The 15,677-nt window shown below is 63.3% G+C and overlaps 1 protein-coding gene across 1 annotated transcript; it reads left to right on the top strand.

Moving 5' to 3' along the window:
• Window positions 1-270: 270 nt before the first annotated feature.
• On the top strand, window positions 271-15,525 carry Rbbp8nl (RBBP8 N-terminal like). Its single transcript, XM_046433616.1, has 14 exons — window positions 271-351; window positions 6,449-6,583; window positions 7,604-7,646; window positions 8,172-8,267; window positions 8,508-8,620; window positions 9,049-9,121; window positions 9,307-9,455; window positions 9,579-9,661; window positions 9,882-10,048; window positions 10,597-11,290; window positions 11,549-11,675; window positions 12,032-12,102; window positions 12,196-12,280; window positions 13,766-15,525. Exons 2-14 carry the CDS (start codon window positions 6,523-6,525, stop codon window positions 13,894-13,896), a joined length of 1,893 nt encoding a protein of 630 aa, XP_046289572.1. The 5' UTR covers window positions 271-351; window positions 6,449-6,522; the 3' UTR covers window positions 13,897-15,525.
• The last annotated feature ends 152 nt before the right edge of the window (window positions 15,526-15,677 follow it).

Raw genomic sequence — 15,677 nt, 5'->3', positions numbered from 1 at the left:
CCCTCCTGCCCCACGTGCCCCCATGCTCTGCGCTGCCCTCAGGGCCACCCTTCTGTCCAGGGCCACTGGCTGCTCCTGCCGGTGATTGTGAGGAACAATCCCATCTCTATGTACTGCCGGCCCGGCCGGTTCTGCCACTTCCCTGAGATGGCAGAACCCGCTGGGCAGCTTCAGGCCTTCCCGGCCTCCTTTCTGCTCCCGGCTGGGGGAATGGGGAACCTGTCAAGCGGGTTTGGCCAAAATTCCTTCTTGTTGCCTGTGTAAGTTCACTCAGTGCTCACTGCTGTCTTCCTGGGTGGGAGCACTCAGGCCGGCACAGAGGCCCCCGGAGGTCGGGCAGGGCAAGGGGCCGTGAGTACCCGGTTTCACCAGGCAGGGCAGCTTGAGGAGTGGGCTGGGTGGGGACCACGGGGTGCCCGCCACGGGCGGGCAGACTCCGCGCCAAAGGCAGGGGGTGGGCGGGCGGGCCGCCCTCTCCACTGTGCATGGGGGACTCAGCCACTAGTCCTGGGTGCCTGGTCCCAGGGACCATGTGAGGAGGGCACTGTGGGCTTCCTGGGCAGCGGGGTGGTGCAGAGGCAAGGCCTGGCCCCAGGAAGTTTCGGTGGTCCACTGAGGGGCTCAAGGGCACAGGAATGGCCTGGCGGCCACACACTCCTTGTCAGGCAGGATGAGTGAGGGGAGTGCCCAGACGCCGCTGCCCACGGGACAGTGGGGAGCTAGGTGGGGAGCCTGGCCGCTGGGTCCACTGTCTGGGGAGGCAGTGCACTAGGCCCCTGCCCCAGGCCTGGGAGGCCAGGCCAGCCCATCTCCGAGGAGTCAGGTTGCAGGGCCACTGTTACCTGAGCTGTGGCAGCGGCTCCTCTGCAGGTGTGCGGAGGCACGTGGGCACCCAGGCACAGGAGGCAGCGTGTGCACAGGTGCACACTCACATGCAGCCTGCGCGGGGCGTGTGTGCACAGCAGGCGGGATGCCTGGGGCTGTGCACAGCGCCTGTGCCCAGGTGGGCCTGTCTGTGCGAGGGGCCGGGGAGTCCCGGGTGTGCACCTCCCTATTGGGGGTCTGTGTGGGTCGACAGGGTGTCAGAAGCAGGTGACAGGGGCCCTCTGGATATGGCCCACCCTGAAGCAGACCCCGAGTGACTAGGAGGCCCTACTTGTGTCCTAGATGTGCTTGGTTTGCTGGTGACAGTAGACAGGTGACATCTCTTAGCCTCAGCTTCTTCATCCATGATGATAGGGGCTCCCGTGGCCACTGCCCAGGGGACTGTGCAGCTCCTGTCACTCCCAGCATGTGTCGGATCAGGCAGCTCCTCGCTCTGGCTGGAAGCCCCCGTCACTTGATCGGCCAGGAGCTTTGACAGCCCAAGGTGGCACATCCCCCCCAGCCCCCAGCAGCCCAGGCAAATGACTTGGCCAAGGTCACCATGGCGGGCTCTGCCCTGCACTGCACAGCCCCCACCCACAGAGGCTGGAGGAAATGCGGGGCCAGCCAGGCCCAGGTTCAAATCCTGCCACTGCCACTCAGCTCTCTGCGCCTCAGTGTTCGAATCTGTGCAGCGGCACAGTCAGCACCTCCTCAGCCACGCGGGCTCTGACCACATGCGTGTGCTGGGCTTGAGCACACAGTAGGTGCTCCATAAGCTCTCGTGCTGCAGACATTTACTGTGCTCCGATGGTGTGCCTGGCCCGGGGTGGCAGCAGACAGGAGGCGAGTGGGGGCGGGGGAGTCACGTGGACAGACATGTCGAGATGCAGGTGACGGCCAGGCCACAGCTCGGAGCTCAGCCTCCTCAGGAAACTCCCCAGAGCCAGAAGACAACCCCGGTGTGTGCGAGAGGCAGGCGGTGGCAGCCATGCCGCTGGCCATCATCACTATTTTTGTAGACAGTGGACAGTCAGATGGCCCCTCCTCAGAAGGGAGCAGAGTCAGGGTCCCAGCTCTCCTCCCAGGGGACTGCTAGATGGACGAAGGCCAGGGAAGGCACCAGCCTAGGCAGACGTGGGTGGCCACGGTGCCCGGCAGCTCTTCTGGGTCAGATCCCTTGAGGGACAGGCCCCCATGCTCCCTTTGGCAGCCTGAGGATCCTAGGACCCATCTGCCTTGAAGGCAGGACTCAGGCTGGACACTAGCCAGGGGCAGGACACCAGTAGGCACCTCCGTGGGCTTTGCCATCGGCCCAGAGGGTGCCTGTTCTGTTGGGAATATGGCGACCTTATTGGTGTGAGGGATAGATGACACCTCCCCTGGGAGTGGCCACCAAGAGATGTGGCCTTGTCCCCAGTGAGCAGCTATGTGGAGTCATTGTGGAACCCAGGCCCTGCCTGGGCTTGGGAAGGGTTGGCCTTCCTGAGGGTCTTTTGGGGCATGGGACTTGAACTGGTCACTTGAGGAGAGGCTTTTGTAGGCTGCACCAGCAGCCCCGGGGTCTTTCTGTGAGGGAGGCACCGTCGGAACGGGTCCCTCTGCCAGGCACTCTGCACACCCTGCCCGGGCTCTGCACTACCTGAGCACAGGATGCTGGTGAGAGCCCCACAGCCTGATGTGAGTGGGGCCAATCCTCAATCCAGATAAGGAGACAGAGGCTCAGAGAGGCACAGTGCAAGGCCACGTGGGAGACACAACAAACCCCCCTGCCTTCAGCTCTCTGTCCAGACAGATGCCAGGCTGGGGGTGGTTGCCCTCTCCTCTGGGGCACTGAGACTTTGGCCCAACCTCCTCTGATCAGCCACTCCAGGGACCCTCAGGGTCAGGTGGGGGACCTGAGGGACAGGTGGTCCCTGAGCCACAGTGGGGTCCTGGGAGACAGGCAGGCCTGCAGTGTGTGCCCTCCCTGACGGGGACGTAGGACGGTGGTTCCCCAGCATTGAGGCTCACGGTGGAGGGCCGTCCTGGGCCCCATATGGGGAGCGGTTCCGTTGTCTGACGAGCTCTGCTCAGTGCTGGTAGGACGAGCTCACTGCTAGGGCTTTAAGGAGATGGCACCAGATCCCCTCACAGCACCAGGGACAGGCGCAGTCCCCCACCAGCTGAGGTCCAGCCTCGCCTGTTGTCAGCTTTGACTAGTGAAACCCCCCAGGGGGGCCGAGAGCAAGGCCTGGCAGGGTCTGAGGAGCTGGCGGCAGGACCCCCTTTGCACCTGCCCCCCCTGGCCCAGCCTCCCTCAGCAGGTAGGTCAGAGCTGCCCATCATCCCTGACCTCATCTGCTCCTCCAGGGAGGCCCAGGTCCTGCAACACCTTCCAGCTGGGGATCGGAGTGAGAGGGACAGAGGATTCTGGGCCTGCCTGGGGGCCCTCAGGCACAGAACCCAGAACTCCACCCACCCCATCCATCCTGCCCTGCACAGCCCCCCAAAGCTTCCCCTCACCCTCCCCAGTGCACAGCCCCCCAGGTTCAGAGGCAGCGACCAACCCTGGGCCTGCAGGCGCTCACCTCCTGAAGCTCCCGCCCCAGTCCTTGGCACCTGGGCAGACCCCACCCCGCTTCAGAGTTCCCTGCACTCCCGGCCACCCTCAGCAAGCCCAGAACACAGGCCAGGCCTCCTGGGGGGCCTCCTGGCTGACCCTGGCACAGGCTGCTAGGTGTGGCCCGTGTGTTCACAGCCTCAGTTCATGCCACTCATGCCGCCCACTACTGCCCCAAAGCACCAAAGCTGACAGACTTCACCCCAGGTGGGGGCCCACCCTGCCCACCCCGCCCACCCCCAACACTTCAGGAGAGTGAATGCTGGGGACCAGGCCACACTGAAGGTGACAAAAGCCCAGGAGGCTGGCTCTGCCACCCACCACCAGGGAAGGCAACCATTCCCATGGCACTATCACCCAGAGGCTCTTGCCCAAGCCCAGTATAGCCACAGGTCCCCAGGAAGAAGAGGCTCCCAGCAGGACACTGCTCTGTCCTGCCTGCAGGCCCCTGTGCCCACTGCCCCACCCAGTGTGCAGGAGAGCATCTGCCACCCTCCGGGTCTCTAAGAACAGCCGGGCAGAGCCTGCTGGCCTTCAGAGCACAGAAGAGAGCCCTGGAGGAGAGGCCCAGGCCTGCCATGCCCGCCTCTGTGCACCATGATTTCATTGGGGACAGTTCCCGTCTCACGTGGACCCATGGGCACCACAGGCTCCCTGGGGTGGCTCCCTTGTGGGCGTCAGCCCAGCCCACAGGCAGGCACTGGAGGCCAGCAAAGAGCAGGGCTGGGTGAGCCGGGCGAGTCGGGGTGGAATTTCAGGTGCTGCAGCTCTGCCCTCCTGCCTGCTGAGCCTGGCCTCCCAGCAGCCTAAGCCAGAGACCTCAGCCCCCTCTCACCTCCCAGGACCCTCATCGAGGTTAGGTCTGCACAGCGAGGCTCACAGCTCCCTGGGAAATGTCCCAGGCTGATGCCGTGTGAATGAGTGGGACATGCAGCCCCAAGCAAGTTCAAGGCTAGCTCCCACTGCCCCGTATGAACATGGCAGGAAGGTGACCTCTTTGAGCCTCAGTTTCCCCACTGGAGAGAGATGGTTGTGGGAGGGTAACAGCATGTATGGCACTCTGGGAATGCTGCTGGGTGACCATGTGACCTGAGCCCCGGTCTCTGCTTGGCCTCTGGACCCCAGCGTCCTGTGTGTCACTTCAACCTACAAGGACATCCCTTATCAGGCGAGCTCTGGTTCCCATTCCCCATTCCCAGAGGACTCACCCTCCAGACACAGAGCCACCCCAGGCTCTCGCGCTCCTTGCTGCTTTGAACAAGTGTGAAGGTGTCTTCAGGAAGTCTTTGAGGTGCAGGCAAGACTGTCCTCTGTCCTCTGTGGCTCACTTGCCACGGCGAGGCCTTGGCACAGCAGGTATCACAGGCCCACCTGCAGGTTGAGCAAAGAATGGAGATTTGCAGACATGAATGCCCTGTAGCCCCATGGCGAAGGGACCTTGTGTCCTGCAGATGGGCAGCAGGGAGCCAGGGAGGCCAAAGGCCTCTGCACCAGGGGAGGCCTGGGCATGAGCGGCCATGGCAGAGATGGCAAGGTGGTGAGACTCTGGGTCTATACAGAAGGCAAAGCCCACGGTTACTGCAGACAGACCAGGGAGACTCCAGGGCTGACAAGCCAGGAGACCCCAGTTCCAGGAGGGGACCAAAGACCAGGAGGCGACGCCTCCCCGGTTTGGAGGCAGGGCTCGGCTCAGTGTCTAGGACAGGCCCTATGTTGCTCCTGGTGAGGCTTGGAGAGGGAGCCAGTGCTCAAGGCCTGGTCCCCTTCTCCAAACAATTGGCCGCAAGCAGCCCCAGCCCCATGGTGGCCGCCTGGCTCCGCCCCAGCTACAGGGGGTTGTGTCAAACCAGGGGCCAAGGCACCACTCAGAAGAAGTGCTGGGACCTGAGACACCCCCAACCCACACAGCACAGGGCCCCACCAAGGACTGTGACCAGACCCGCCCTGCACAGAGGTCTCTGCAGCCGCTCAGCGGTGGCAACCTCAGGACAGGCCCCCAGCAGTCCCCAGAAGGGCTCTGTGTGCAGCAATCACCCAGCATACTAAGCTCCCAAGGACACACTGCAGGCCAGGCCTGGCCCAGCCCCCCAACCTGTGACCCAGCCTCCCAAGCCTGGGAGAAATCTCTGGGCAGGGGTGGTGGCCAAGCCCCTAAGCTCACTCCTCCTGCCACCAGTGAGCTATTCAGGCCTCTGGGGACTTGGAAAGTCCAGAAGGGCCTGAGGATAAGTGTGCTGAGACCCCAGGACTGTGGGCCCAGCCAGTGAGAACCCCACATCCCTTGACCTGGCCTCAAGCTGTAGGACCAGAGGGCCCACGGCCAGACTAAGCTCTCCTGGGACCTGTGAAGGAGGGAGGCAGACAGCAGGGAGGGAGCCAGTGGTCAGAGGCCCCTCTGCAGAGGGCTCTCAGCATGAGGGCTGCTGTGTCTGTGTGCATGGGCACTGTGAGCCCATATTACACGTACAGTCATGTGTGTCTGCATGTTGACATGTGTGTGCATGCACATGTGTATCTATATGACTGTGCGTGTGCACATCCATCTGTACATGTACACAGCATATCCGTGTGTGTCGTGTGTGTCTACGGATGTCTGTCACTTGTCGTGTGTGCATCTGCATGTAGGCTGCCTGCCCTGTCAGGCTGTGGCATTGGGGGTGAGAAAAAGCGTTAGGGGCCTGGTGGACAGCAGGACAGGGTGGGCTGGCCCAGCTGGTTAGTGTGGCCTCTCTGCTCTAGGCAGGGCTTACGAATAGAGACCATGCCAGGCCTGGTGACTGGACACTGTTGGGAGTACAGGGCCGCTCAGGGGGACTGGTGCCCCTAGGGTGGGAGCCCTCTGGCCTCCAGCTGCACACTCTTCACCTGACGTGGGGTCAGGGTCCCCTGGCACCCCGTAGGTGCTGCAGGTGTAAAGACACTGGCTGTGCAACACACAGGCCCTTCCTCCAGCAGCCCCTCTCCCCACCCCCTCCTCTGCAGACTGGAGACAGAGGGCGCTAACAGCCACGGTCACCCCCACATGCCCGGCACACAGTGACCAGGGCTTGGGAGCCATGGAGAGCTTCACAGAGTCGCTGAACAGGCTGAAGGACGTTCATGAGAAGGAGGTCCTGGGTAAGTGTTTGGGCACGGATGGGCCCCACTGCCCTCATCTGGGCAAATGGTCCTGGGGGGCAGTGTAGTCCAGGGAGTTCCCAGGCACCACCTCCAATTGTGAACAAATCTGGGGATCCCGTCTCTCTGGCCCAAGAAGTGGAGTCTTAGCTGCAAAGCAACCTGGGCCAGAGTCACACAGGGTGTCCTCAGAATGTGGCCCCAGGAGAGGCACATAATCAGGGGTCACAACCAACACCTCACGCCTCCTGCTGCGCCCAGTCTTGTGTGTGTCCATGCCATGTTCTCCCAGAGGGTCCTCCACTTCCAGGGACAGAGCATGTGGCTCCAGGACCTGCTCAGGACACTGAGCTGAAGCTCTTTCACTCCAGGGCATGCCCCATACCCCATGCTTCCATCCAATCCCTCCGCCGGTCAGGCTGCAGCCCCTCTGCCCACCCCACCACAGTTCCAGGTCAGCCACTCCCTGAGACTCCCTCTCATAAAGCGCTCACAGCCAGCATAGGCCAAAGGGGCTGGTTGCTTTCTGAGCACCTGAGAGAAGTGGGGCTGCCTAGGCAAGACCCCCAGGCCATCCCCAGCCCCAGGCTGGCTGGACCCACACCGGATCACAGAGATGTAGTGAGGAGGTTTGGTCTTCCCCAAAAGCCTGCTAATTTCACATTAACAGCCCCCCCCCCCAAAATAGCCCCTCTTGGCCTCTCTGCCTCTGCCAGGTAGCCAGCCACTTCCAGCACTGGGGTCCCTCTAATCTCCAGATGGACACCAGAGCCACAGTGCCCAGGGGCAGAGGAGAAGCTGGGCCCAGAACAGGCCTCAGGCAGCCCCCGTGTCCCAGCAGTGGGTGCAGACAGGGCACTGCTCCAAGAGCTGCTCCAGGCAGGGGGGCAGGGTTCAGGAGAGGGCCCGCCTGACAATCAGGACAGGAAGCGCCAACTCCACACTCGGCCTAGACCCCTCCTCTGCAAGGGGGCAGCAGGGCTGCGCCTGACCTGCTCCCATCTCTGCCCGCCCGGCCAGGACTGCAGAGCAAGCTTCTGGAGCTGAATGCGGAGCGCTGCCGGTGAGTCAGCCCGCTGGGCAGGGGGCAAGGCGGCCACCTGCTGCAGGACCCGAGCCCAGGGCGCCAGCACTGCCACCCTCCTCAGTGCAGAAGGGAAACAGGCTCAGCATGGGGGTGGGGAAGCCACTTGACCAAGGTCACAGGGCACGTAGGTGGTGGAGCCAGGACTGGACCAGGGACGGACCCTGAGGCAGCTGGGCAAGGCCCTCTCCCCAGGGCCCCGGGGATCTTAGATAGCACTCATCGCAAGGCCACAGCCTTTTCTCGCAGGTGGCACACAGGCTGGCACACAGGCCTGGCTCTCCATGGCCGTCTCTAACTGGGCTTTGGTCTACATGGGCCATAGCTGAGCAGGTAGCAGGTGGACCAGCCAGAGGTTGGCAGGGGACATGACAGCAGGGCTAGACCTCGCCTTGCAGGGCCCACTTGAAGGGCAGGCCCCTGCAGAGAGGCCGGGAGCAGGACCCTCTCTAGGGCCACACCAGGCCTGAGCAGAGCAGCAGCCCACCCGCCGCTATTCTGCAGGGATGCACAGCGGGTGGAGGAGCTTTTCACCAAGAACCACCAGCTCAGGGAGCAGCAGAAGGCGCTGAAGGAGAACCTGCGGGTGCTAGAGAACAGGTGGGTGGGGCCCGCGGGGCACTGGGTGGGGGCCTGACCGCCCACAGGCCAGGTGCCCCACCACAGGGCTTCTCGGAGCCTTACGTGAACGGCAAGATTCCTTCCTAGACTCAACTGGACATGGGGCATAGCCCACGGGTGGAAACGGGCCCGGGAGCTGACGAGGCAGGGGCTGGTCCAGGAGGTGGGCAGCAAGAGGCCTAGTCCCCTCTCAGTGCGGCCTCTTGTCCCCACCCACAGGCTGCGGGCTGGCCTGTGCGACCGCTGCGTGGTCACCCAGGAGCTGGCTAGGAAGAAGCAGCTGGAATTCGAGAGCTCGCACCTACAGAGCTTGCAGCGCATCTGTGTCCTCAGTGAGCCTGCTGCCCCGCAGGGCCCAAGGCCCCTCTGCCAGGCCACGGACACGGGTGGTGGGGAAAGGGGAAAGGCAGCCAGCCGGCAGGTGAACAGAGGCGAGCACCCCACTCTGAGCTGAGGGGCCTCCCAGGGCCTCAGCCTTCTCCTGGTGACCCAGAAGGTTCCACTGGTCCTACTGACGGGCAGCCCCCTTCTCTTGGAGGGAGCCCCAGACACAGGCGGAGGGCCATCTTGTCCCTTTTCCAAACCCCAAGCCTGGCACGGCTCCCTCAGTACCATCACACCATCTGCCCATGCGGCACGCTTCTGTGCACCTGCTGTTTGGCGGGTCCGGGGCCAAGTGGGGGACTGACTGGAAGCAAGACACAGAAGGGGGCTGCCCTTGACTGCCCCCCAGCTGCTTGCTAATCACTGCCTCTTGCAGCCAAGGAGGTGAGCGGGCTGAAGGAGGAGAACAAGATGCTGAAGGAGGAGGTGAAGCGGCTTCGGGGCCTGCAGTGAGTGGGAGAGGGTGCCAGGCCCAGGCCCCAGCTCCCCACACATCAGACCCTGAGGGGAGGGCTGCACTTCCAGGGTCACCTGGGTGTCCCCTGAAGTGACTGGCACCAGCAGGGAGCCCTGGTGCTTCTTGCCCTCTCTGGGCTCTGCCCACCTCACCACTCTGTCTCTGCCTCTGCTCCAGAGACAGGCCCATGCCCCTTGCCAAGGAGGACACCTCGGACCCCCCGTCACCCCTGCTGTTCCCCTCCCCGAGTGGCTGGAAGGTTGTCACTGAGAAGCCTCCTGGAGGCCATGAGGAGGCTGAGGACCAGCTGGGTCCACGGGGAGAAGGTGCTGTGGGGCTGGGGAGAGCTGGGAGGTGGGCACCATGGGCGGGGCAGCCCTCAGCCCAGGGCTGAGCCACCATCCCCTGGGCATCTCCCGAGCTCTGAGCCACTGCTTCTCCTCCCACAGAAAAGTTGGTGGGCTACAGGACATCTCCAGTAGCCAGAATCTCCCCCGGGGCCAACCTGTCCGAGCTGCGGGCCCCAGACATGGTAAGTGGGTCAGCCCCAGCAGGAGGCTGGTAGCCACAGGTCTGCTCTGCACCAGGAACCGGGTGTCAGCCTCACACCGAGCATGCCCGTCCCTAGTGCCAGCAGGGCCCTGGGCTTCACTGGGTGTGGGAGGAGGCGAGGTGGGGCAGGATCCAAACTCACACAGGGCAAGGCCAGGGCCCCAGTGATGTGGCCCGATGGACGCCTCCTCCCTATGCAGAGCCCCCAGCGCATCGCCAACCAGCTGCACGCAACGGTTGCTGTGGTGCGCCCTGGGTCCCAGACCTGCCCAGCCGAGCGCGGCGCTGCCAACGGAACATCCCCACTGCTGTCCGCCGGGAGCAACCCACCCAGTCCAACGTACAGGCATAGCCTCCCTCCTGACAGGTGAGGCATCCCCAGCACCAGGAATGGCTCCCTTTCCCAAATTCTGGACCTACCCTATGCAGTGAGCAGCAGCCCAGGAAGTGCCCTCATTATCCCTCCAAGAGCCCTGTCCTTCTCCGGCTCCTCTGGGCATCCATCCTGGAGCAAAGCTGCCATGAGGTACCTCTCCAGGGGGCACAGGAGCTGGAGGTGGGCAGCACTGCAGAAGGGCTCGCACTATCAAAGAGTGAGCAGCGTCCTGGAGGGCGGAGAGGAGCGCCAGGGCCCTCCAGGCAAGGGTGCTGGTAGACTCCTGCCAGGACAGAGGGGAGCCTCAGTGTGCAGGCCCCAGCCGCCTCTGGCCAGGTCCACACCCTCTCCATGGCTCAGCCTCCAGAGACAGGGCTGGGGCCTGGTCAGTGCCTGTTGCCCTGGGCAACCTACCTCACCCCTGGGCCTCAGTTTACTCACCAAGCCTCCTCCGTTTTCTGACAGGGGGCCCTGTTGGGGCTCACTCGGCCAGTCACTGCTGACCGACGGTCGTAGTCACTGGGCCTCTCCCCCCACAGCTTCCAGCGGGCCTCCCAGTCCTCTGCCTTGACCTACGAGTCCCTGCAGCGCTCCCTTCAGGCTGACCGCCTCTGCCTTCTGAACCGCCACTTGCCCCTGCCCCTGCGGACCCCCCATAGCAGCCCCCAGCCCCAGGGCCTGAAAGCCAGGGAGGCAGAGGCCTGGGAAGAGCCTGTGAGCCTGCTGGGCCTGCCTGGCACTCTGGTGGGCATGCAGGACCCAAGGCTGGAGGGCGCACTGCACCTACTCCTGGCTCAGCAGCTGCGGGCACAGCGGGCGGCCAGCGCCAGGCTGCGGGGCCCGGCCACACCAGAGGAGACACCTCCTTCCCCGCCAGTTGGCTTGGACTCTGAGATCCCTGAGAGTGAGGTGCCCGGAGCAGCTCTGGCCCCAGCAGACCTGCCTGGCGGGTGGCAAGTGGAGCCCACAGGCCCAGTCAGCCCTCAGAGCAAGGAGGTCACAGCCACTCAGGACTATGCCCCAGACAAGCCCCTGGACCTCTCGGACCGGGGTCGGGACCGAGATGCCCCCAAGTCTACTGGTCAACCTGGGCCATTCAGCCCTGCAGTTGCCCACACTCCCAGTCCAGAGCCACCCACCCTGTCTGGACCCCTGATTTGCAGCCCCCAGGCACTCAGCAATGGCACCAAGGAGACCAGAGCACCAGAGCCCAAAGAGTCCCCTACTCCCATGGTAAGGGGCCCAACTCTGGCCAAGGCTCAGCCCCTGTCCTTGTCCCCACGTTCCCTGCTGAAGCACCCACACTGCTTAGGCTGCCCTCTTTCCACCACATGCCAAGGCAGTGCCCAGGAGCAGCCTGGCTGCCTCTCTAATTCTGAAAAAAGAAGGGCTGGCCTCCAGCCACAGCCCAGGTGTCCCGCGGGCTGTGTCCAGGGCTGAGTGCGGGCAGGGAAGCCCCCAAACACTGAAGCCATTTACCTGCCTCCCCAGGACCCTGCACACCCTCCCCCAGGGCCCCACCCCAGCCTGCCCTCTCCTGGCAGGACAGGAGGTGAGGCCACAGGAAGGACACAGCCAGCACCCCACCCACAGAGGCCTGATACCGACGAAGCCCCAGGTACAGTGAGCGCCCAGGGCCGTGAAAGTCCAGGGGGGACACGATGCCCCCATGCGGGAAGGCTCAGTGTCAGCGCATGGGCCTCACGGGCAGCACCCGTCTAGGGCAGCCACGTCAGCCGGTCAGCAGGAAGGGTGTCCAAACCCCAAGCCAGCAGAGGCCGAGCTGGGAGGGCAGCGCCGCAGGCAGGTCCTGGCGCAGGCAGACCCCCAGCTGTCTCTGGCCAGGAGGTGCCTGGGGCAGGTAGCCTGGCCCCTCCAGTGCTCATTGCAGGGCTCTCTTCCTGTCCTCGTCAGACAGGCTGAGGCGGCGCCCAGAGCCACCAGCCTGGCTGACTGGCACCCTATGTCCTTCAGAGCCCAGCAAGGCCACCACACAGAGGCCAGAATCAGACGAGCGGGACGAGCCAGACACCTCAGGCAATGAGGTGGGTCCCTGGTCACACGCCTGGGCGGGCCCCGGCAGCAGCACTGCCAGGCTGGAGTGGGGTGTCCCTTGCTGAGTGTCCCCTTCCACCCAGGGCCTGAGCTCCAAGGCCAGTGCTGGGCGGTGCCTGCAGGGTCTCCAGCAGAAGAGGAAGCGGGCCTCGGACCTGGAGGGCCAAGGTACCACGCCAGGGCAGGAGGAAGGGCAGGGGGTGTACTGCATCTGGGTCATCTCCCCTGTTGCTCCTCCTGGAGCTCAGAGGTGGCATCCCTAGGAGCCAGAAACGAGTCCCGGGCCTCTAGGCACAGGCCCCTAAGAGGAGGGACCCAGGGCCGACCTCGGTGAGCCTGACAACACTGCCTCCTCACTGTGCATCCAAGTCTGTTTCCTCACCTGCGAGGCGGCTGGCACTAGAGCTCTGTGGGGTCTCAGTGGGACACAGGTGGAAGGCCTGAGCAGAGAGCTGGGGAGAGCCTCACCACCAGAAGAATGGGCATCCTGGCCCCCAGGCAGCCCCCAGGAATCCAGGTGTCCCTGGACACACTTGTCCACCTTGGAACAGGCAGCAGTGACAGACACATCCCGCTGGGCACGGGTGTTGGCGCCCGCTGGAGAGTCGGGGGCTGCCCACTATTTGCCCAGGGTGGGGCCTGTGGGCCGCTCCTCCCGGGAAGGCCAGGGGGGCCTCAGCCCTGGGTCCAGAGTACCAGGGTGGCCTCCCACTTCCTGATCTGAGCACATGCAGAGCGTCCGAGCAACTGAGCTGATACTATGCAGCCTGAGGTTTGTCCAAGCAGTGCCTGCGACGCGGCAGGCTGGGCTGCGGCCACCACAATGTGCCATTGTTGCCCGGAGGTCGACCGGGCCGGTGTTTGCTCGAGCCGAGGCCAGCACACCTGCCTTATTTCCAGGCCTTCCTGCTCTGTTGCTGTGTACGGGTGAAAACTGCCCCAGCTGAGGTGCCAACTGCCAAGGTCCCAGGGTGTCACCTCCCACTCTCCAGCTCCCTTGCCCTCCCAGCCGGGCCAAGGGAGAGATGGTGGGCAGGGGGCTCAGTCCACATGGGCACAGTCCACAGCTCCCATGACAGCTGCCAGGTGCCATGCGTTCCACATGTGTGGCACCCACTCTGCAGGGCAGGGCACCAACAGCCCAACCAGGACAGAACACTCACATCCTGTGTCCATGGGAAAGGCAGGGAGTGGGTACTGCTTCTGGGTCACACGGCTTTCACGGTAGGGAAGCTGAAGCTCAGAGAAGACAGGCTAGTTGCCCGAGGTCACAGGGCTGGTGCACAGGGCCAGGTCTCTCGAGTGTGTCCTGCATCAGAGCCATGCCCAGTCCCTCCTCTGGCCTCAGCCCCACCACAAGGGGTGACCCATAGAGGGACTTGGCCAGCATCTCAGGACACAGAGAGCCTCACCCATGTGCTCCGGGTTATCCAGCATGTCCTCCACAGGACAGCAAGGGAGGCTCAAGGTCATAGCCCCTCCTACCAGAACTTCCAGGTCTGGAAGTCCAAGGCTGTTCAGAACAGGGGGACCAGCTGGCTTCACAGAGGCCGCACTCAATACCCCTAGTGAGAGTCACTGTCACCTTGGGGGAGGCACACAAGCCATCTAAGGCACTGCTACACCTCTGCTGACTTGGTCTACCTCCTACAGCCTCCAAGAAGCCATCCCGAGGGAGAAGGAAGCCAAGGGAGTCCCTGACCACAGCTGATGGTCCCAGGAGCCCAAGGGACACCAAGAGCTGCAGTCCCTCACACAGCAACAGTGGCCTGGAGGAGACCTAGCCAGGCCAGGCCAAGGGGTACCACACTTGCCCAGAAGCGACTCTCCACCTGACCAGCCTAGACAGGCCACCCCACCAACCAGCAGATGGCCTGGCAAGTGGCCCTTCCAGACGGGCCGTCAAGATGGAGACACGGCCTCTGGCTGGTGTCCCACCCTGCTGTTCTCCCATCTCTGCAAGCCCTGCCACCTGCCCCACATGTTCAGCTGGGCACCTGCTCTCTCTGGGCAGCAGAACAGAGAGGCGGGGGCAGGGGCTGCTGGGGCCCCAGCCCAGCCCCACCCCTGCTCTTTCGGGCAGCACCTTCACCTCCAGATGCCACAAACCACTCCAGGCCCTGGAGACCCTGCCTGCGGACCTCTCCCAGCCCTTCCCACCAGGTGTGAGCTCCGGGCTTGGTCTCAGGCGCCTCCTAGTGGAGTCCAGCAACGTGGACAGAGGGAAGCCCATGTCTGGTAGAGCCCTCCCGGACAGGGTCCCAGAGCCTAGAGAATAAACATGCGAAGGAGGTGGGCCAGCCAGCCTCACCCACCTAGGCAGGTGACCCAAGAGAGGCTGGACTGCACTGGGATGGACGAGCCGAACTGAGCCAGCCCTCTCGCCGTTGAAGGGACCAGGTGCCCTCTGGGAAGGGCTGGAAACAACAGCTGGGCACCCATCTGGGCAGAGCCCCTTCCTCGCTGGCACACTCTGAGCCCCTGGCCCCACTCCTGCTGCCAGTACACCCACAGAGCAGCACCCAGGACGGTTTTCCTGCTTTTGCCTCTGCCTCTGGCTCCTCCAGGGGAGCCTGAGACTCAGACTCCTGGGCCCTGCTCCAGATCCACCAAACCAGGACCTGAGAGCGTTTTAAGCAACTCCCAGGCATCTATGCGCAGCTCCCCCGCACAGAAAGAGGGGCAGAGACAGAGGCCCCAAGATCTCAGCTGGACTTCAGGGAGCCTCAGTTGGGCAACTGGACCAAGGCACAGGGTCAGGGCTCAGTGTGGGGAGAGATGAGGGAGAAGCCATCCCTACGAAGGCCAAGGAAGCTGGCATCTGAAACCCAGATTTGGGTTTTGAGGGATGAGCAGGAGTGTGATGAGCAGACACAGGGCTAATGTGTCGTGGAAAGTTTACTAAAATCAGAACTCTAGGAAAGCAGACCAAAAGTCAAGCAGGAAAAACAGGTGGGGGATATGGAGCGATGTTGAGGTGGACACTCAGGGGGAGTCAGGCAGAGGGAACAACTACAAATCACCTGAGGGCTGATCTGCAGCCAGGATACTCCCTACCATGCCCTCAGTGACCTCCAGACACAGCCCTACACATAATGCCTGATAAGAAAACTCTGACCCTAACTGAGTAAGGAGGGCCCACTCTGGCCAGGATGAGGCAGGAGTGGCCACAGCATCAAGGGTGTTATGGATGCCCATAGCTGGGAGTCTGAAACTCATGCCTATAGGGATGGTGGGACACGGGTAATGACCAAGGAGGTAAGGCTTGGGCCGCACTAACAGGCTTCACACCTTGCTGACTGTGGCCTGTCTGCTTACTGACCTGAGAGGCCAGAGGGACTGAGACCCAGAAGGGAAGTCCAGGTGTGTGTGTGTGTGCGCACGTGTGAGAGAGAGAGGGAGAGGGAGGGAGAGGGCAGAAGTCTTCCAGTTCTTAATCCAAAATGGAATAAAACGCAAGCTGTGTCCTCCAACCACTCTGCTGGCCAGCTTCAGCCTCTGGCCACCACCTGCACTCTCTGACTACCACTGGATGGGGAGCACACCAGGCCAGGGAGGGAGCCCC

The sequence above is a fragment of the Marmota monax genome, unplaced genomic scaffold (assembly GCF_021218885.2).
Source record: "Marmota monax isolate L192 unplaced genomic scaffold, Marmota_monax_Labrador192_F-V1.1 WCK01_AAM20220418_F8-fsc00014, whole genome shotgun sequence".
In the NCBI taxonomy this organism is placed as follows: domain Eukaryota; kingdom Metazoa; phylum Chordata; class Mammalia; order Rodentia; family Sciuridae; genus Marmota; species Marmota monax.
This window is presented reverse-complemented; position numbering and strand designations above follow the sequence as displayed.